Source organism: Sapajus apella, unplaced genomic scaffold (assembly GCF_009761245.1).
Source record: "Sapajus apella isolate SASKATOON/1434 unplaced genomic scaffold, GSC_monkey_1.0 scaffold43, whole genome shotgun sequence".
Classification (NCBI taxonomy): domain Eukaryota; kingdom Metazoa; phylum Chordata; class Mammalia; order Primates; family Cebidae; genus Sapajus; species Sapajus apella.
The window spans coordinates 2,545,371-2,566,441 of record NW_022436983.1 but is presented as its reverse complement, the minus strand read 5'-3'; the positions used below and the strand labels follow the sequence as shown (position 1 = coordinate 2,566,441).

Below are 21,071 nucleotides of genomic sequence, written 5' to 3'. Positions count from 1 at the left end.
CTTAAGCTTTAAAAAAAAACTTGACTTTCTACCAGCTGCAGAAAGCTTCAGAAACTTTTCAATACAACTCTGCAGCTGGAAACTCAAGTTTTTTAAAAAGCTCTTGATGGGCCAAGCACAGTGGCTCATGCCTGTAATCCCAGCAGTTTGGGAGGCCGAGGCATACAGATCACGAGGTCAGGAGTTTGAGACCAGCCTAGCCGAAATGGCGAAACCTTGTCTCTACTAAAAATACAAAAATTAGCTGGACGCAGTGGCGCACACCTATAGTTGCAGCTACTCGGGAGGCTGAGACAGGAGAATCACTTGAAACTAGGAGGCAGGCAGAGGTTGCAGTGAGCCAAGATCACGCCACTGCACTCCAGCCTGGGCAACAGAGCAAGACTCTGTCTCAAAAAAAAAAAAAAAAAAGGCTCTTGACTGAATGGAAGGCTTGTTGACTGTTGGGAATTGTGTCTGGGATTTAGGCTTGAGCAGTGAGGACGCAGAGCTTATTTTCAGCATGGCTTACTCTGCAGCTCTGGTAGAGATGTTGATGCCAAGAGAGGCCTTTTCCCACATGGGCATGAAGGAAAAATTACTTCCCAAGAGAAGGCCAAGGGTACCTTTGTGTCACAAACCAATCCCAGCATTAACATGTGTGGGTGGGAGAGTTGGGGTAATGGTATGTCCTGGGAGCGCAGCGGCATGTCTTTTCCTGCCACACGCCATGTCAGCCGTGAAGGGGGCATTGGAGTGGGGCAACTGAGATCACCCATCATGACAGCAGTGGCACTTTGTCTCCAGTATGGGCTGCCAGGATTTGATGCAGGCTAAGGTGTACTGTGGTGAGTTTGTGGCATACGTGTTGCATTGTGATCCAGCTAGCCCTAGAGGCTTCCCTACCACACAGCGTGTTCCAGAGATCTAGGTCTGTCTGGCTTTCGAGTTGTATGTTTAATGGAAAAGGAAGCTCCTGGCTCTCCTCTGGGGAGTTAGTCCCATCATCTTTCCAAATTCCCTTTGGGGGTGTAAGGATAAGCTTCTTAGAGTGTCTAGAAAGCAACCCTGTGTGCCCTTATGGGCCCCACAGGCATAGCAGCCTGCATGGGGCAGCGCTGCCAGTCCCATACTTCCTGGGCCTCCTGAGGGAAAGCCAGCCGCCCTCTGTAAAGAACCTTGGAGGAGACCTGGATATGGACCAGGAGAGAATCCTCAGAGTCCATATCACAGTCATAGATCTAGAAATCCATGGCTGTTTCCATAAATTACATCCCAACCCCCGGTGGTTCTGTTGTGTGTGTTTTCTCAACTGCAATGTGCCTATTGATGTGAGGAACCCAAAACATTCTCTTGGAAACTTGTGGGACCATAGAGCTGTGGTGGCCAGAGAGCCTCATACATTTGCCTGTCCATGAAGTGTGAGCTTCATGACCCTCCTTTCTCGGGTCGCAGCTTCATGGGAGGCTCTCCGGGGCTGGCCCAGTCCCATGGATCTGGGCTCTTTCCTGTGGAAACTGACAAGAAGAAAAGTGTTCAGAAGCAGGCCTGCAGACTGGAGGCTTCTTCCTTTGTGTTCTGCTGGCAGCCATTTTCCTTCCCATTTTGTGGTCCTCTTCCTTTCCACAGATCCCTTCAGGCGAGCCAGCTCTCTTAGATCTGCAGAACCTGAGAGCTGTTGTGGAGCTGGGCTGGTTCTCTTGGGTCAGAATGCAGGCATCATGAGGGAACTGTGTGGCATTTGCCCTTTAGAGCTGCTAGGATAAGATGCGAGTTAGAAATTATTTTACCGTTTCCTACATTGCTCCCCCTTTGGCACCTGCTCTCCTCCTCCAGCAGACTTTGCATCTCCACTGCTGGCAGTCAGCTCCATGAGCCCCACAACAGCCCAGGGCTTGGAGGTTCATTCGGCGGGCTTTACTTCCTCTGCTGGTTCCTCTCCTTTCCTTGGGGCTCACCATGAAAACTTGTCCTTAGAACTATGTATTTAGTCTACTGTGGTTGCCGTGACAGAATACCATAGACTGGGTGACTTCAGCAGCAGAACTAAATTTCTTACAGTTCTGGAACTTGGAAGTCCAAGGCCAAAGTTCAGCAGGGTTGGTTCTCCTGAGGCCTCACTCCTTGGCTGTCAATGCCATTTTCTTCCTGTGTCTTCCCGTGGTCATCCTTCTGTAGGTGCCTGTGTCTTCATCTCTTCTTATAAGGGCACATTGATCATACTGAATTGGGACTCACTCGACCTGATTTTAACATAATCACCTCTTAGAAGAGCCTGTCTCCAAATAAAATCCCATTGAGGGGTCCCTGGGGGTTGGAGCTTCAACATAGGAACTTGAGGGAGGTCGCAGTTCAGCCAGTACAGTTGCATAAAGACAGCGGCAGTCTTGGCTCGGTGAAACAAGGGCCCTGGCCACAAAGAAGCACGGGCTTGGTTTGCAGACTTGTCTGAATTTTTCTAAGATGTTTGCCTTAGGTTAAGCCTAAAATTCAGGTGAAAGAGATGAGACATTTCACATTTGTTAAGGAGGAGGATGCAGTACTGTAATTGTGTTTTTGTGCTTTGAAGTATAATTTTTGCTTCTCGTTTTATTAAAGGTAATACAGTGGCAAAATTAAGTACCCTTTCTTTTCCTTTCTTTGTATTGAGGACTTTTAAAATTCAACTTGCAGAAATGGATTATACATGATAATTTGCTGTGCGTCCATAAAAACCATAAAATATAAGAAGCAATGTTATTAGAGTAGCTGTTCCCATTTCCTGGCAGTCATTACATGCCTCCGATACAAAAACATTTTTCTCCTAACTATCTTTTCTGAGCTCAAAAATGGATTTCCCTCCAGCCCCTGTCATTCAGTTATCACCTCGGGAAATGCACAGATATAACTGATGATCCCTTTAAAACGTCCTGCGGCAGGCCTCGCTCTCTCATCCTTCATCGTTCGTCCTGCTCCCGTCATTAAATGTTACGTTGCCGATGTGTATTTTACAGGGTGACCCTGACGGATGTCACTTTGATGCTGTGCGGGGATAATAAGATTGCACGTATAATGAAAGGCCAATAAATAGAAAAATGTTTATGAGACAGAGAATGTAGTTTTAACAGTTTGATGGCTTTCGTTTTTTCTTTCTTCTCCCCCTTTGCTGGTAGAACGGTGGTTTTGTTACAGGAACTAGAAAACGTTAAGAAAGGTGAGGTGGAGATAGAACCAACAGCAGTGAAATCCCACTTGCCCCGTTTCTGAACTCTAAGAAAATGAATTCAGAAAATAATGAAGTGTTCAGCTTGTGGGAAAGACAAGTGATGTCAACAAATGAATTCTTAGGGTTCGGGAGGCTCTGCTGGGAAAACGAGATTGTTCTGGTATTGGCATTATTACATTTAAAATATTAACATATATTTAAACAAACAGTTCAGTAAGACCAGAAATAAAGGCCTCCAAGGGGGCCCTTGTGTGTGGGTTCCTTGTTAAGTGAAGCCGTGTCAGAACTGCCCAGGGCTTTCAGGCCAGAGGCCATGGTGATTTCCCACATGTGGTGGGAGCCTTTCCATTCAGCCTGGCCTTTAGACTGTTTTGTGATGGCCTAGATCTTTGCCTTCAAATGAGTGGTTTCCAAATCTGTTATTTATTTTTAATTTATTTTAATTACTATTATTTTTTAGTAAAGTTGAAGTTAGAAAGCCACTGTCAGCCCTTCCTCACTCAGGAGCGTTATTTGCAAACAAGCGAACCAATAGTTATCTATTGTGTGATCCACGAATGTAATTTTTGTAATAGATCTGCTTGCAGTGGGTAGCAACAAGGTCGTAGAGGTTCAGAAGACACACTCTGGGATCCCTCCAGCACCTGATGGTTTTGAGCACAGTTCAGAGCCACTGATTTAAATAGATCCTTCTAGCTGGAAGCAGTTTGGAAAGAGGCTTTGTATAGTAGGTGTATGCAAACATCTTTTTTTGGGCAGAGCCTGTATCTCTTTAGGGACTCTACCTTGTCTAAACTCAGGCATCACTGCTTTTGGATCAAGAGGCAGGTGAAGGCCATTTATTGGCACATTTCTGGGACTTTGTTGCCTAGAGCCAAAAGCAGGCCAGAGGGCTTCTCCTATAGCAGAAGCTGGTGGGTGGTGTGAGGCATGGTAAGTAGGTAGTGAGGGGAGTGTTTGTGGTTGTAAGCTCCCAGTGTCTGTCTGACATTGTCACAGAGTTTGTTCATGGTATGGGAAGCAGGAAACGTTTCTGTAGATATGTGCATAATTCTGAATCTTCACTTATGGCTACCAGATGTGTTTCTGATTTGGGTACCCCTGAAGTTGCTTCAAGCAGGTGTGGTTCTGTAGTCCATGGGTGCTGGGGTAGAGGCTCTAACCTGAGGAGGAAAGGCTAGCATCCTGTGGTTACCAGGATGCACAGGGATCTTTTGTGCTCTTCAGCCGTAACTGCTGAAGGTCCAGTTACAAGGTTTAAGATGCTATTGCATTGAACTCCAGAGACTCCAGAGATCATATATAACCCAAATTTGAGCCCCTTGCTTAAAAAAATCTAAATAACTATTTCCTCTTAGTTCTTTAAACCATGACTGTCAAACTTTTCGGGCAGCAGCACAGCAGAGTCTAATGGTTAAGGGTATTAGACTTCATTGAAATGGAGCTTGGCCACATGGCTTCATCTCACTGTGCCTCAGTTGCCTCATTTGTAAAGCAGAGCAAATGAATGAAGGTTATGTATCTATTTGGGTGTCTATGAAGATAAAATATAAAGATGAAGATAAAATATGTGTAAAATATAAAATATGTTAAAATATAAAAAGATGGCTAGCTTTGTTATCATCATTGTAGATTTCATAGCCAAGTAAAAGGTGGTTTGCTTGTTTGTAAATAAAGCTGCTGAGTGAGGAAGCACTGACAGTGGCTTTCTAAGCTGCCAGTCCATGATACCACCTTCAGAGCAGCTGTTTCCAAACATCGGCACATGATTTCACTGGCCCATGAGAAATAAATGTACCCATTTTTCATAACAGTTAATGTAATCAAAGAACTTTTCTTGTTTACTTTTTTGAATATAAAATGTCATTTCTTTTACGAAACAATGATGAGATCAGGAGGCAGTTACTTCTAATGACCTTACTTGGCAAAATAAGAAAGTGGTAATTCCGTATCCATTTCTCAAAAGCTTTATCCTTTTAATTTCAGGTGACTTTTAATTCTCAGGAAATAATCATTTCATCAGATGTTTACTGAATAATTAAAGTCCTAGACCTGTAGGGTACTCACAGATGAGATGAACACGTACTTTGGGAAGCTGGGTAGGCCCACGTGTGGTTACAGCACAGGGGAACCTGTATGCGCCAGCGCAGAGGCAGGAATGGAAAGGTGGGAGTGAAAGCGGTATGATGCCCTCAGTGGTGGGGCGGGGGGAGTGAAAGGAAGGCTTCATGGAGAAGGCGGCGGCAAAGCTGGTGAATTGAGTCCTGAGGGATGAGGAGGACTAGGGCCTGGACATGGAGGAGATGGGGCTGATATGGGGTTCGTGGGCTCACCCCGAAGGCAGGAGAGCACTGAGGAACAGAAAACTGGCCATTGCGTTTGGCGTAAGCCAAAGGCTGTGAGGCGGGGAAATATGGTAGAAAGGTCTTCTGGAGACACAGAGAAAGGCTCAGAAGGAAGTATGCAAGCAGCTGGGCCTTTGTTCCTTAGGCCCTGATGAGCCTTTAATAGTTTGGGGAGGAAGTGGCAAGTTAGGAGTGTGGCTTTGGGAAGACTTACCTAGTCTGTGTACAGTGGGGGAGGGCCGGCCCAGTGAAGAGCTATGGCAGGACCTCAGGTCCAGACATCTGAGTGGAGGTGTGGGGCCAGGGTGGGGATCAGCAAGTGGCTAAGTTCATCAACCAGAACAACACAGAGCTTAGGAAATCTCATTACAGTGTTCAGTGTTGGCAAAAATGTTGAGCTATTCCAGTTCCTTTGCACTGTACAAATATTGTGGTAATAATTGTAAAAAAAAAAAAAAAAAATTTTTTTTTAACCAGTTTTTTTAAATGTTAAAAAAAGATGCCCCAGTAAGGAACATCTGTCTCCATGAGTGTCTTAGACTGGCCTTGCCTGTTTACAAGTTAAACCCACAAGACCTTCCCTCCCTTTCCTTTGCCTTTCCCCAGAAGAGGATCTGGAGGAGACACCAGGGACTGCCTTCCCTGGAGGCAGGATGCCTCCTTGCTGTGGGCTTCCTCTTGGGTGGTGGTTTAGATCAGAGTCCTTCAGCCTCTTGAAAGTAGGAGGCTGAGATTACAGAATGCCACTTCTCTGCGTGTGCCTTCAAGCATATCATCATTCTCCCTGCTGCACTCAGAGACCACAGAGGTGATATTTAACGATTAGCAGCAGAGCCCGCTGACAGTGCCGGGCTCCTTTAGGGATTAGAGGATTCGGTTGGTTAACGAAAGAAGGAGCCCAGGAGTACAGTGCTTTAATTACCAGAGTCGTTACTGGAACACAACCAGTTAGTTGCCTGCTGGAAAAAGATCTGTAAAAGGTGGCTGCTCCTGAATATCGCTGCTGGTTCTGCCCAGTGGCCAGCTTCTCACCTCAGATGTTCTGAACAGTTGTCAGATCCAGTCCTTGAATCTTTGGGGAGTGTAAGGAAAGAATGACTCGCATGGGATTCCATGCCAGGAAATTTTCCTGACTGCGCTCAGCTGCAGCGTTGGAGCACTCCAGTTAGAGCAGCTCTTCCAGGGGACAGGGTTGCATGCAGACTTCCCTGGGACTGGCTCTCAGGGCCAGAGCTCGTTTCCTCATGGCTTGGTCACTCTGGGCCCAGGGTTTAGAAAGCAGCTCCACACCATGTTTCTTTTCTTTTTTTTCTAATCTTTAATTTTTCTTTATTATTATTATTATTTTTTTTTTAAGTAGAGACAGGGTTTCACCATGTTGGCCAGGGTGGCCTCGATCTCCTGACCTGGTGATCTGCCCGCCTCAGTCTCCCAAAGTGCTGGGATTACAGGCCTGAGCCACCATGCCCAGCTACACCATGTTTCTTTCTCCATCCCTACCCTACATAGTTTGAGACCTTGTTTTTTATTATTTGTTGCTTGCTGGGATTTCTCCCTGAAAAAACATACCTTAAAAAGGTTTTAGATCTCTCCACTTCCTCCAGTAAGTAAGGAGTGGAGTTCTTCATCCTCTTTACACGGACCACCGAAGAAGGAGCCAGATGATAACTGTGGAGCGTTTTTTCAAGCAAAAGTTTAAGCAGGAGAACAACATTCTGATCCTAATTGCACATTAGCATGGAGAGCTAAGGCACTGTAGAGAGATTATTTAGCTGCTCCTTCTGTATTTGTGTTAAAATGTTTGTTTAGCCATAGGAACAGATAATAAAAAACAGTCTTAAAGAATTAAAATGATTTCTTCTAAATGCTTACTTTTAAAACTCTGCGATGGGGTCAGTTGTGTAGAAAGATGTGCGCTCAGCAGCCCTGCTCCGGGTGGCTTCTGTCCCATCACATAACTACAGTCTGCTCAGCTGACAATGGCAGGGGGGTTTCAAGGACCTGTAAAATAGCTTCAGAAAGAAACTTGTGTTTACAAACCTTTCATCCATGAGAAAGTTCCAGGCCTGCCTCCTCATCCCCCATCTCTCCTACTGCCCCCTCCTTTTTAGTGGGCAATGTGTGGCCCAGAAAGGGTGCCCATGGAAACTTTGGTGGTGAAAAAGAAAGGAGCTGCAACTGACCCTCACCAGTGGCACAAGGCTAGCACCTGGGCACGTGTGACGTTGCAGGGATCTGGTCTGTAGTTGCCCACCTGCCTGCCGGCCTGCGTCACCCATCCATCTGCGTGAACAAGGAGGCAGGACACTGGTGTTCAGGGTCTTCCTTAACACAGCCGAAAGGCCAGCAGTCCTCATCCTTCTTGGCTATTGCTCATAAAACCATGTTGTGAGAATGGAGGATTAGGATTTTCACTGCTCACTGTGCACTGAATTGAAAGGGGGTGTGTATATGGTTATTTACAAGGACCGAATCCTTCTTTGGCTTAATTTAAAAAAAAAAAAAAACACACGCACACACACACACACACACGACCTGATGGTAGGTGGCAGGTTGCAGACACCCTGGATGCCATGTGTGGGGATCCCCAGACCTCATCTTCTATTGCACTCCCCACTCTTCCTCAGGGGGTGTCCAGACTTCTTGGGTGATGTGGTAATAATGATATATTTACCCAAAAAAAGTGAGACTGCATCTTGGGTGTACCCTAGGCTTCTAATATGGGACAATAGAAACCATTGATTTCACCTTCTGCCTCTACGTCAGCCTCTCAGAGGGTCCTGTCTAAGGAATTTGTGCTGGGCTCGGACATAAGAGAAGCTGAGTCCCATACTGGAGACGGGCATGCCTGCTACAAGTGAGCCTTTTATACCCAAAATGCTTCCAGTGCCTTCCTCTTCAACAATCTGTTCTACTCTTTCACTTCCCCATGGCCCCTCAAGAGAGAGAGAGAGAAGACATACAGCTTATCTTACTTTAAAGAAAATTATTTTTTTTAAATGGGCAGGACAGGTTACAGGGTCTCTTCCCTTAGCATTCCAGTGCCTGCAGGAAATTAAATAGCAGTTGTATTGGTGGGCAGGGTTTTAGTTTACCAAATGCATGCAGGTAAATTGACCTGTGTGAAAGCCTAGAAGGAGACCCCACTCATGTCTATGTACACACACGCACGTACAAAGGGGCATCCACTTTGTCCCTGGATTGGGTTGCCATAACAGCAGAACTTGTATTAATAGAAATGGGTACAGGCTGCCTCTAGGAGGTGGGCAGCTCCGGCCCCTGTTGCTCCAACCCATATTGCCCAGGCAGCAGAGGGAGCTCTTCAAGAGCTGCGCCACGTCTTATGTTGTATGTGTGTGAACTTGATAGACTTGCAGCCTATTCCTGGACAGGACAGAAGTAAAGTGGTAGCTGAGGAGGAGAAAGTGGCCTGAGCTCAGCAGCCCCCTCACCCAGACTGCTGGTGCCAAGCAGCTTATTTCTTCTTCCCTCTCTGATCTTCGTGTGTTTTTCTTTTTTCTTCCCCTGGTTTTTCTTTTTATGGGAAGTTAAAGGAACCTAATGGTGCTATTTTCCTAAGTCCATCTTAGTGTATAGCCTGGAAAGACACCTCTGCTGGGAACAGACTCTTAAGTCCAGGAGCCAAGCTCCTATCATTGCCAATGGCTTTTTGCATATGACCTATGGGAAAAATTCAGCCCCCCACCACCAAAAGAAAAAGGAAAGGAGAGAGAATCTGCTAAATATAGCCCAATGGATTTGAGCACTTCTCTTGACAAGAGCTGCAGCCAGTAACGCTGTCAGTTGGAGATGACTTCGCCCCCTTCCTTTCCCATTTCTGCCCAGGCACTAAACCAGTTGAGTTCCTCATGCTGTGTGCAATTATAGCACCAAGATGTAAGATATGCTGACTGTGAGACCTTGTTGTGAGATGGGGTGAGAGCATCGGGAACAAAATGATCATTATAGGCCATTCATGTCGACAACATTTACACCTCTGTGTTTGCTTGCAAGCAAAAGCAGGAGCTAATTTGCAAGGCTGCCTTTGTGGAGCTGCCTTTTGATTAATGATTGCCTGTGTTAATGTTTCAGTAAGCTATTGATTTCTGCAACCGCTTTTGTTCCCTGAATGTATGTGCCGCGGGTCTCTGCAGCACACACTATGCATGTTTGATTAAAGTTCAATTGACTTCATTCCTGGTGGGGCCTCTAGCCGCTTCACTCCCTATTTGTAGAACCAAGGCTTTCCCCGACATGTTTGTTCTTTTGTTTGTGCTCAAGACCTTGCCACCCATGCAGTCACCGGTATGCTGTTTCCAATCCTCCTAGACTCGCTCCATTCCAGCGTTTAATCCCTTGGTAGACATTACAGTGGTTGAGAGGTAGCTAATAAAACCTGGCCTGGATTTGTTGTTGTTGTTTAATCAACTTTGTTGACGTAAAATTGGTATACCTGCCATCTATGGTATGAATACCACAAAAATGCACCCACTTTAAGTACACAGTTTCGTGACTTTTGACCACCATATACATTTGTGTGAATGATACCACATTGAACTTACAGAGCATTTCATCACCCCAGAATGTTTGCCTGAGTTTTTTTTGTTTCTCGTCCCCCACCTCCAGGCGCTGGGCAACCACTCATTTGTTTTTTTGTGATTTCTGGAAAGGAGTCATGCAGCATGCCCCTGTCTGCCTGCTTTCATGCAGCTTGGTGTTTTTGACAGTTACCCATGGCATTGCCTGTGGCAGTGGTCTGTGCCTTTTCATTGCCAAGTCGTAGTCCGGTGCATGGGGTTACCATTATTTGTTTATCCATTCTCCTGCTCGTGGGCATGTAGGTTGTGTCCAGTTTGGACTATTAAGAATAAAGTTTCTATGAATGTATCTGTGAAAGTCTTTGTGTGAGTTTTTTTTTTTCTTTTTCTTTTGGGTAAATAACTGGGAGAAGTATTGCTGGGTTGTTTGGTAGATATCATAGTTTGAGTATTCTGTATTTCCACCAGCAGTGTATGATGGTTCTAGTCACTCTGTCACCTTCCTGAATTGTAAGTTTACCATTCTGACCACCTGTGACTTCACTGCTATGGAGGACAGTCCTTGCCTGGTCATTTTCATCTTTGGCACTCAGATGAGGAAATCTGGTCTGGACTACTTCTTTCAAGGGTGTTACCTAAGTGTCAAAAAAAAGTTTATATTGATTTCAATGTTAGATTTTTTTTCTTTTGGGTCTTGATTTTCTCACTTGTTAGCAGAGAACAGTGGTGCCAGGAGCAAAGGTATGAAAGTTAAGCCTTTGTTCTGTCTGACATGGAGCACTTTCTTACCTCTCTAAACCCTGGCTTCTCCTTTTTAAGTTTTATTTTATTTTTTAAAGAGGTGGTGTCTTGCTCTGTTGCCCAGGCTGGAGTGCAGTGGCACAGTTGTAGCTCATTGCAGCCTCAGCCTCCTGGGCTCAAGTGATCCTCCTGCCTCAGCTTCCTGAGAGGCTGGTATTACAGGCACCACCACACTGGTCTAATTTTTTTTTTTTTTTTTTTGAGACGGAGTTTCGCTCTTGTTGCCCAGGCTGGAGTGCAATGGCGCGATCTCGGCTCACTGCAACCTCCGCCTCCTGGGTTCAGGCAATTCTCCTGCCTCAGCCTCCTGAGTAGCTGGGATTACAGGCACGTGCCACCATGCCCAGCTAATTTTTTGTATTTTTAGTAGAGACGGGGTTTCACCGTGTTGACCAGGATGGTCTCGATCTCTTGACCTTGTGATCCACCCGCCTCGGCCTCCCAAAGTGCTGGGATTACAGGCTTGAGCCACCGCGCCCGGCCTTGGTCTAATTTTTTTTAAAACTTTTTTGTAGAGATTGTTGCTCAGGCTTGTCTTGAGCTCCTGGCCTCAAGCAGTCCTCCCGCCTTGGCCTTCCAGGTAGCTGAGTCTGCCAGTGCACACCAGCCATGCCTGGCTAATTTTTTTTTTTTTTTTTTTGAGGTGGGGGGAACTAAGTCTCACTATGTTGCCCAGACTGGTCTTGAACTCCTGGCCTCAAGGGATACTCCTGCCTCAGCCTCCCTAAGTACTGGGATTACAGGTGTAAGCTGCTGCACCCTGCCTAGCTTCTTCCCTCAACCTGAGGTCTGTAGGTTACTATCTTTTAAAGCCATTTCAAAACATATGTATTTGAGAAATAGAGATAATTGATTGTAACTGTGTATAGCAATATTGCATTATAGACAGATGCCGTTTAGAAATGTCAGGTTGCTGCTTTCTGACAGCCTTCAAGTAAGATGCGGAGGCCTGGCAGAGGCGCAGGTGCCACCTTCCCACTCAATTTTGCGCTCTCATTTTTGTTCCCTTTTGTCTCCTATAGCTTTGCATTTCTTCTTACATCCCAAGCTTTTATCATTCAGTAGCCCCTAAAATGACTTGGACTGAAGGAGGAAGTAGAGGGAACCACTATGAGTTTTTTCTCACTCTTTCAAGCTCTGGAACTGGGCTGTGACTTATCACAGCACCAGTTACTCTTTTGAGCTCATGAAGCATCACTGGACAGAGTATTTGGAGTGTGACTGCTCCCTGCCTTGACTTCTCTTCCATATTTTCTCAGAGGAAAACCAGACACAAGCCAGCATTTATGTCAGCAGTGATCTAGTCATCCCCTAGCAGGATTTACAAGTCTGTTCCCTCTAGCCAACACCCAAGGATCAGCATAGATAAATGCATTTCCAAGTCCTGAAAGCTGAAGTGAAAAGAGCTAGGAGGTTCGCAGATCATGACCTTGGGGCCCAGGATGCTATCCCCACTGGGACAGTTGGAGCCGGCATTCCTAGACCAGCGTTGGACAGATAAGCCAGTCCAAATTCCAGTGGCAATATCTGCATTTCCCCTTATCATTCAGTTGCCATCTCATGGAACTGAGGGGTGGGCACATGCACTACATGTAGGGACATGAATGTGCTTGTCCTGAGGTGGCTCCCTGGCCCCGCTGGCTTGGGGTTGTGCTTCATCTGCTAAGGTATTGGCAATTAGGAGTCATTTGTGAAGCATTAAGTGCTAGGGTGGTTGAGACACATCCAGTGCTCCAGGAGATCCATGCGAGAGGCTTTATAAACCAGCCAGCCATCCCTCCTTCAAGGCATTCCAGCCCTCCTTTAGGGACACAGCTGTGGTCCCACTGCTTAGAAAAATGCCCAGGCAGAAAATGCATTTGTAGGCAGTAACGTACTCAAATGCACAGGCATCCCCTGCTTTGCAGAAGCCATTCCCCCACCTAAAATCTGCCCACTTCTCTTGTCACTGTTCTGAGGCCATTGCCTCTGGGGTTGTTTTGGATGAAACCTGGTCTGATTGGGTGAAATTGTCATGTGGCAGCTACGTGTCTTTGTTTGGATTGTCTATTTTAGTCCTTCTAACACTAGTCTTTCCATCCCCTACGTTGCCCTCTCTCTTTTTGGCTCCCACATTCACAAGACAGTGTTTGATGAGGCAGAGTCGGGGTGCAGGCACCTCCAAGACAGCTCCCAGCATCTAGTCGCCAAGCTAATAGACTTTCTACAGTGTTGATTTAATTAGAGGGGAACCGGGTCATCTATGCTCGCTCATTTGCTGTGATTTTTTTTTTTTAATTCTAGGTAAAGAGACTTTACCTTGGGATGTTTGTTTTTAAAAAATCATCTTTTGTGTATGGGGTGAGACAGCAGCCTGCAGCGCCCTGAGGTCTAGGGGCGCCCAAAGTGCCCTTTCTTTAAAAAGCTTACATTTACCGTATTTCCAAAAAGATGCCTTGTTTCCCTTTCTGCTGGGCCATGAAAAAAAGCCTGACCTTGTGGTGTGTGACATTTCATCTTGACATCAGCACTGCTGTGTGTCTGTCCTCTTGTAGTCTTTCTTTGTCAAGCCCAGTCCTTGCTTCTGGACTTTGTGTCGGCATGTCAGATGTGGGCCTTCAGATGGAGCCGGGTGGAAGCTGTGTAGCAGTTTCCTGAGCGCGCGGTCTCAGTTCTCAACCTTCTGCTTGGCCCTGGCTCCTCACCACCTCGGCAGTTTGCTTTCGTCGGTTGGTTGTTTCTGGGGGAGTTTAACTGGCCAGGCGTTTCCTGCTCATACCTGTGTGATTTCACTGGCATACTGTGAAGAAAGCATCATTGTGTTTACACACACATGCACAAACTCACATGTATACACATACAGCTAGAATGGAAGCTCCCCGTGGGCAGGAATCTTCTCTCCTTTTCGTCTGTTGTGGGTTGTATACCTTCCGTACGCACAATGTGGTGGGGTCTGACATAGTGGACACCCAACAAAGGCTTGTTCTAAGTGTCTGGAAGTCAGGCTCTCCTGGGCTGAGGAGGCAGGCCCCATTCATGCAGTCCACGGGCAGCTCAGTGGCTGTTTGTTTCTTGAGCCCAGTTCCTCTCCCCACTCCAGGAGCGACTGGTCTTTATTCTCATCTCTGGTGCAACTACTACACACCCAGCTTTCTACTCCAGCAGAGAGGGTGCAGTGTGGCACGGAAAAGCCCAGGCCCTCCCACAACCAGCCCTTCTCTTTTGCAGGGGGAGCTGATCACCTTCTATTACTATTGGAAGAAGACCCCCGAAGCCGCCAGTTCCCGGGCCCATCGTAGGCACCGCAGGCAGGCCGTGTTCAGGAGGATTAAGACTCGCACTGCATCCACACCTGTCAACACACCCTCCAGACCCCCGTCCAGTGAATTCCGTGAGTAGGGGTCTTGGCACCACCGTGGGTGGAGGACAGACTATTCACAGGCAGCCTGTCCTACTTTGGGCCCGTAGGAGCTGGTGGCCCTGGGAAGCACGGAGGGGGCGTGCGCCTGTGCTCCAGTACACATGTGAGGCCTGACCTAATACAGACTAATGGTGGCGGCTGGAGCAGAGCACGGATTCAGAAGGGAGTTTAAAAATTATTTGCACATTTAAATATTTCTGATGAACTCAACATCATCTTAGGTTTTTATAGAATATATAAGTCTTGGCCTGGGATGTTTTTGGGCCTTGGCCTGGGAAGGTTTTCCAGTTGATGGATGATGTACTTGATTTCCTGTTTGAATTCTCATTGTACTTTTGGTTGTATTAAGATCAGATTAACACTTTCTTTTTTTTCCTCTTGTTGTACCAAGATCCTCTTTTTGGTTCCATTATGATGTATAATCTAATGATACTGGAGCCCACACCTTCTCAACCCTAAAAAGCTGGGGTGTAGCAAAAGTACATTATAGCTCTGTTGCGGCCCACGATGCTGGACCTGAGGGGTGCCTGTGTTGTTCATGCAGGCAGCCAGAAATCACCTAGTAGGACTGGTGGGGGATGCTCAGTGAAGACGGACTTTCTCAGGATTGCCTGGGCCTATTAGGGAGGGCGGCACGGACGCACTTGTCCTAGTTCAGACGCACCCATTATGGACATCAGTGGCAGGGCAGGCCCTTCAGTACAGCCCCTCACATGCAGGCCCTCTGTTCTGGTGACTGGCCCTGAGGGTCTCGAAGTGATCCTTTACAGACACTGTCCCACCTCAGCCTGTGCAGCCAGCTGCTCTGACTGGTGGCCAGAACCTGCAGCAGGCCAGAGGTCACAGGGGCCCTGCTTTGACTGAGCATAATGGTGTCTTCCCCATCCGCCCTGTGTGCCTGCCACACCCAGTGGACCTGAGTTCAGCCAGTGAGGATGACTTTGACAGTGAGGACAGCGAGCAGGAGCTGAAGGGGTACGCCTGCCGCCACTGCTTCACCACCAGTAAGTGACCTGTCACACCCCTGGTTTGGGGCCCAGAGCACAAGCACTTTCATGTTCTGAACATTTCATGTATCCAGCTAGAAACCTGCCAGGGGCGGTACTTGATTTGACACTTGCATTGTGCTTCAGGATTGGAGAACATTAGAAATGTTTAGTTTACTTCCTTCCCCTGCTTAGCAGTTGGTATGGAATTCTGACTAATAGGCAGGACAGACTGAGTGGGGTCGGGGTTTGACGCTGTGGTTCCCAGAAGCTTGCTGCCAGCTTTTCCTGAGCACCCCAAGATGGAGTGGGCAGCAGATGTTCCAAAATCCTCTCCTGGCCTTGGGGGAGCAGGGCACCACTAGCCCTGGGGTATTGAGGCCCAGGCCTGCATGGTGCTGGTGGCATCAGGTTTGTGTAGAGCCCACAGAAGGGCCCTCTGCCCAGACATCCCCAGGGAGAGGGATGGTTTCCAAGGTTGGCCCCTGCCACTTCTGTCACACAGCCTCCAAAGATTGGCACCACGGAGGCCGGGAGAACATCCTGCTCTGCACCGACTGTCGCATCCATTTCAAGAAATACGGTGAGCTCCCGCCCATCGAGAAGCCCGTGGACCCGCCACCATTTATGTTCAAACCTGTCAAGGAAGAAGATGATGGGCTCAGTGGGAAGCATAGCATGAGGACACGGCGGAGTCGGGGCTCGGTGAGTCCCCTGGGTCCATGGGGCTCCTGGCAACTTCTTCATTTTCCTGGGATGCTTGGGGGTGGCGCCCATAAGGAGGAGAAAGCAAAAGTCTTGTTTTAGGTAGAAGCAAAGCCCTGGAGGGGAACTGCTTTGCCCAAGGCGGTAGCTTGCCTGTGGGGCTGGGAAGAACCCTCTGTTCTCTTCTCTGAGCGGGCTCTTAGGGTGGTGTCCTGCCCTGGATTTTATAGTGAGCTCTTAGCTTCTGGCTCAGTGCAGCCTCTCCAAGGCCCTCGGAGCTTCTTGCGGCCCAGGGTCACCTCCATTGTAGCAAATCTCTGCTATTTTAAACTTGAAGGCTCTTTGGAGTTTGGTGGGTTTTTTTGTTTTTTAAATGTTTGATCTTGTTTTGGAAACTTCTGGTACATTTTTCTGCTCACTGCCTAGCTCCTCTTATAAAGAGACTTTGTTTCTTAGGTTGGAAATGTGCCAGAGACTTTGGGAGAGGCTTTTTCCAGGTTTGGGGTTAAGGGTACTGACAGTCTTTCCCAGGAGCCTCCCCTGTAGCCCCTTCTCACAGTTGGGTGGGACCATCCACCTTCCTCTGCTCCTTGTGTCCTGTCGCTGCTGCTGCTGGCAGCCCCGCCACTGCTGGCAGCCCCGCCACTGCTCATTCAGAAGGGAACAGGTCAACCAGCCACAACTGTTATTTCCTGATCTCTTCTGAGCCCTCATGGCTTTGCAGAAACAGCGAAGCACTCGGCAGCTTGGAGAGCTGAGCTACTTTATTTCACAGCTTCATCTCTGGGTCACTTCCTATCCTGTCAGATGAAATCCACAAGTGTTTGATTTCATTTGGTTTGTTTGGGAGAGGGGACAGTTATGAGGAATAAACAGAAAGGGCAGGGTGCTTTAAAGATGGCCCCAGGTGACTTTCTGCTGCTCAGAAAGCATGGTTCATTCATTCCAGCACACGTTGTTCAGGACAGTCCCTCAGGATGAGTGCTTTAGGTTTGAGAACCGCTCTCTGGCATGAACCCACCTACTTCCCCACCTCTTCCCTGAGCTCCACACTGACCTTCATGTAGCCAGGGACAGGCAGGGTGCCTGTGTTTGCCAAGGCCTAGGATTTACTAAGAGGCTGCTGGGGTGTGCTCTTCAGGCTCCTGCCTGTGGGTTGGGCTCAGGTGGGCCCACGTGGGGACCGGGAATCCGGTGTCACCAGTCTTTGGTTTGGGTGGTTAGATGTCGACACTACGAAGTGGTCGGAAGAAGCAGCCAGCCAGCCCTGATGGTCGCACCTCACCCATCAATGAAGACATCCGCTCCAGCGGCCGGAACTCCCCCAGCGCTGCCAGCACCTCCAGCAATGACAGTAAAGCAGAGACAGTGAAGAAGTCAGCCAAGGTCAGGTGCTGGGGCAGTGGTAGGGGCTACTCTGTCCTTCCCTCCCATTAAAACTGGGTCGCTGGTGTTTGTGTTCAGCTCCATCAGATATGGATATGAAGTTCATTCATGGAGCTTCTCTGGGCACCAGCATTGTCCTGGCCTAGGGGCTGCAGAGTGGGGACCGGGGACTTAGAGAAGGGGGATCCAGCACCAATCCTGGGGGCCACCTGTGCCTCGAGCTTCCCGAGTTCTCAAAGGTAGACAGTGTGGGGCGTGGTTGGAAGGGCTCCCTCCAGAGCCAAGTGCAGCCCTCCTTCAGCATCCATTGGAGATTGGTTCCAGAGCCCCCATCACCCAGGATACCAGAGTCCACGGGTGCTCAGGTCTCTTATATACATTGACACAGTGTTTGCATATAACCAGTCACATACTTCTGTAGATTCTGAATCATCCGTAGGTGACTTCTGTTGCCTAATACTATGTAACTGCAGTAAACAGTGGTTCCTCTGTCTTGTGTAGGAGATAGTGACAAGAAAACAGTGGGTACATTCAGTACAGGCGTAACCATCACAGTCCTGACTACATTTTCATCCATGGTTGTTTGAATCTGAGGATGTAAAGCCCACAGATGTGGAGGACTGACTCACTCCTACCCCCAGATGTGTGTTCTCCCTGGCCCCAGTTGATTCTTCTGGAGCTTTTTGCTCCTGGAGATGGAACTCAGAATGAGGGAGCAAAGTATCTACAAACCGTTGTCATTTCCCTGCTGAGGCTGATGGGATGGCCTCCCTTGGCTTGATTGCTCTTTGTGGGCTTTCCCCCTGCAGAAGGTGAAGGAGGAAGCTTCTTCCCCTCTTAAGAGCACCAAACGCCAGCGGGAGAAGGTGGCCTCTGATACGGAGGAGGCTGACAGGACCAGCTCCAAGAAGACAAAAACGCAGGTGAGGTTTGCCGCTGAGCCTTGCGGACTAAAGCTAACGAGTCTTCAGAAGCCCCCAGCCTGGGTTCTCCCAGTCAGGTAGCTGTGCCCCATCTCCCAGGGCGGGGCTGGAGTGGCCCTTGCCACGGCTGGGTGGGGGCAGGACCTATGGTCCTGGAGCCAAGCCTGTGCTTCATCTGCGCAAACCCTTATTGTGTTAGACCCTGGCAGTGCTGAGCAAAGAGGGCTCTGCCCTCCTGAGACTTCCATCCTTCCCTTCTCTGACTCCAGGAGATCAGCCGACCCAACTCACCATCTGAAGGTGAGGGAGAGAGTTCAGACAGTCGCAGCGTCAACGATGAGGGCAGCAGTGACCCCAAAGACATCGACCAGGACAATCGCAGCACGTCCCCGAGCATCCCCAGCCCCCAGGACAATGAGAGTGACTCGGACTCATCAGCCCAGCAGCAGATGCTGCAGGCCCAGCCCCCAGCCTTGCAGGCTCCCACCGGGGTTGCCCCAGCTCCCTCTGCAGCTCCTCCAGGGACACCCCAGCTGCCCACGCCAGGGCCCATGCCCTCTGCCACTGCAGTGCCCCCACAGGGTTCCCCCACGGCCTCCCAGGCCACTCACCAGCCGCAGGCTCCCACAGCACCTGCTCCCCACACCCACATCCAACAGGCCCCTGCCCTGCACCCCCAACGTCTGCCCTCGCCGCATACCCCGCTGCAGCCTCTGACTGGGTCTGCGGGCCAGCCCTCCGCACCCCCTCACGCCCAGCCCCCTCTGCATGGTCAGGGTCCACCTGGCCCTCACAGCCTGCAGGCTGGGCCCCTGCTACAGCACCCAGGCCCCCCGCAGCCATTTGGCCTCCCTCCCCAGGCTTCCCAAGCCCAGCCCTCTCTGGGGACCTCCCCGGCAGCAGCGCACCCTCACACCTCCCTGCAGCTGCCAGCCTCTCAGTCTGCGATGCAGTCCCAACAGCCGCCACGGGAGCAGCCCCTGCCACCAGCACCCTTGGCCATGCCCCACATCAAGCCCCCACCCACCACTCCCATCCCCCAGCTGCCGGCGCCGCAGGCCCACAAGCACCCTCCCCACCTCTCGGGGCCTTCACCCTTCTCCATGAACGCCAACCTGCCACCCCCTCCAGCCCTGAAGCCCCTGAGCTCCCTGTCCACACACCACCCACCCTCGGCCCACCCCCCACCCCTGCAGCTCATGCCTCAGAGCCAGCCATTGCCCTCCTCCCCCGCCCAGCCCCCCGGGCTGACCCAGAGCCAGAGCCTGCCCCCACCTCCTGCCTCCCACCCCCCTACAGGCCTCCACCAGGTGGCCTCCCAGCCCCCATTTGCTCAGCACCCCTTTGTCCCTGGGGGCCCTCCTCCTATCACCCCTCCGACCTGCCCTTCCACCTCCACCCCACCGGCTGGACCTGGCACCTCGGCCCAGCCACCCTGCTCTGTTGCGGTGACTTCAGGAGGCAGCATAGCGGGGGGGTCATCCTGCCCACTCCCCACCGTCCAGATCAAGGAGGAGGCCCTGGACGATGCTGAGGAGCCCGAGAGCCCCCCTCCCCCTCCAAGGAGCCCATCTCCTGAGCCCACTGTGGTGGACACCCCCAGCCACGCCAGCCAGTCTGCTAGGTATGCTTCCTAGGGCTCTGGGTGCAGGGCAGGCAGAGGTGGGCTGGTGGGAAGCAGGGCCCGCGGTCGGTCTTGGCAGGAGCTCCCAGCAAGATCTCTGGCTTTTCTCAGGTTCTACAAACACCTGGACCGGGGCTACAACTCGTGTGCACGGACAGATCTGTACTTCATGCCTCTGGCTGGGTCCAAGCTGGCCAAGAAGAGGGAGGAGGCCATCGAGAAGGCCAAGCGTGAGGCTGAGCAGAAAGCCCGAGAGGAGCGAGAGCGGGAGAAAGAAAAGGAGAAGGAGCGAGAGCGGGAGCGGGAGCGGGAGCGGGAGGCCGAGCGGGCGGCCGTAAGTCCGGGGTTGGTGAGGTGTGAGGGGCGCGGGAGCGGGCGGCCGTAAGTCCGGGGTCGGTGAGGTGTGAGGGGCGCTGGGCTGTCCTGGGCCTGGGTGCCACGCCAGGCCACCCAGTTCTGCCCTTGGCTGCCTGGCTCGGCCTCCTGGCAGCTAGAGTGTTGGGTGCAACTTACACCCTCTCTCCATGCTTCTGACGGGTGCTACACATCCCCCAGCTGCTGGGGTGACTGTGCCTGGCAGGGCTGGGCTGACTCACAGCAGTGACTGGGTGTCCTCCTGCCTGTGGGCCTCTGAGGAAAGGGCCTGTCCTTCCCCTGCAGCCTGTGGGTTTGTCTCTTCTACGGAATTTGAAAGAGCCAGGGAGGAGCACAAGGGGCCCCCTGGGAGAAGACCCGAGCACTTGGGTGGTAACCAGGCCATGAGGGGCCTCTCTAGCCGCCCTGTCTGGTGGGCCCCTCATGGGCTGGGTGCTGTGATGGTGGCCAGCTCTGTGCTGTCGCAGGGAGGAAAGGGCAGCCAGCCCAGGAAGTGGCATGAGGGCTCCCGGCAAGGCTCCTGGCCTGCTGGGCTCATTCACACGTGCACCCCAGCTGTCACTCCCAGACACACACGTAGACCCCCCCACACGAGCTTTGTCTCACAGGGAAACACCTACCTGAGCCTGAGAGGAGCTGCTGGCCCAGGTGAGCCCTGGACTTAGGGCTGGTGTCAGCCCAAAGTCGAGGCCGGGCTCCGTGGAGGGACCAGGTTGGCCTGTCAGAGCAGGGCCAGGCCCACCTCTGCAGCGTGGGCCCAGCGGAGACCCCTGGCACTCGGCAGACCCCTCATGCTTTCTTTTC

General features: G+C 50.3%; 1 protein-coding gene across 12 annotated transcripts in view; it reads left to right on the top strand.

Moving 5' to 3' along the window:
- The window catches only part of RERE (arginine-glutamic acid dipeptide repeats), a 474,067-nt gene that overhangs the window by 446,539 nt on the left and 6,457 nt on the right, over positions 1 to 21,071 (top strand). For 11 of the 12 annotated variants that reach the window (XM_032301146.1, XM_032301145.1, XM_032301141.1 and 8 more), the window contains 7 exons: positions 14,076 to 14,238; positions 15,180 to 15,272; positions 15,760 to 15,959; positions 17,184 to 17,345; positions 18,155 to 18,268; positions 18,538 to 19,892; positions 20,004 to 20,226. In XM_032301146.1, coding sequence (XP_032157037.1) covers positions 14,076 to 14,238; positions 15,180 to 15,272; positions 15,760 to 15,959; positions 17,184 to 17,345; positions 18,155 to 18,268; positions 18,538 to 19,892; positions 20,004 to 20,226 — 2,310 coding nt within the window. Of the gene's footprint in view, positions 1 to 14,075; positions 14,239 to 15,179; positions 15,273 to 15,759; positions 15,960 to 17,183; positions 17,346 to 18,154; positions 18,269 to 18,537; positions 19,893 to 20,003; positions 20,247 to 20,293; positions 21,046 to 21,071 lie in introns of those variants that run through there. The other variant, XM_032301148.1, reaches the window with a different exon arrangement.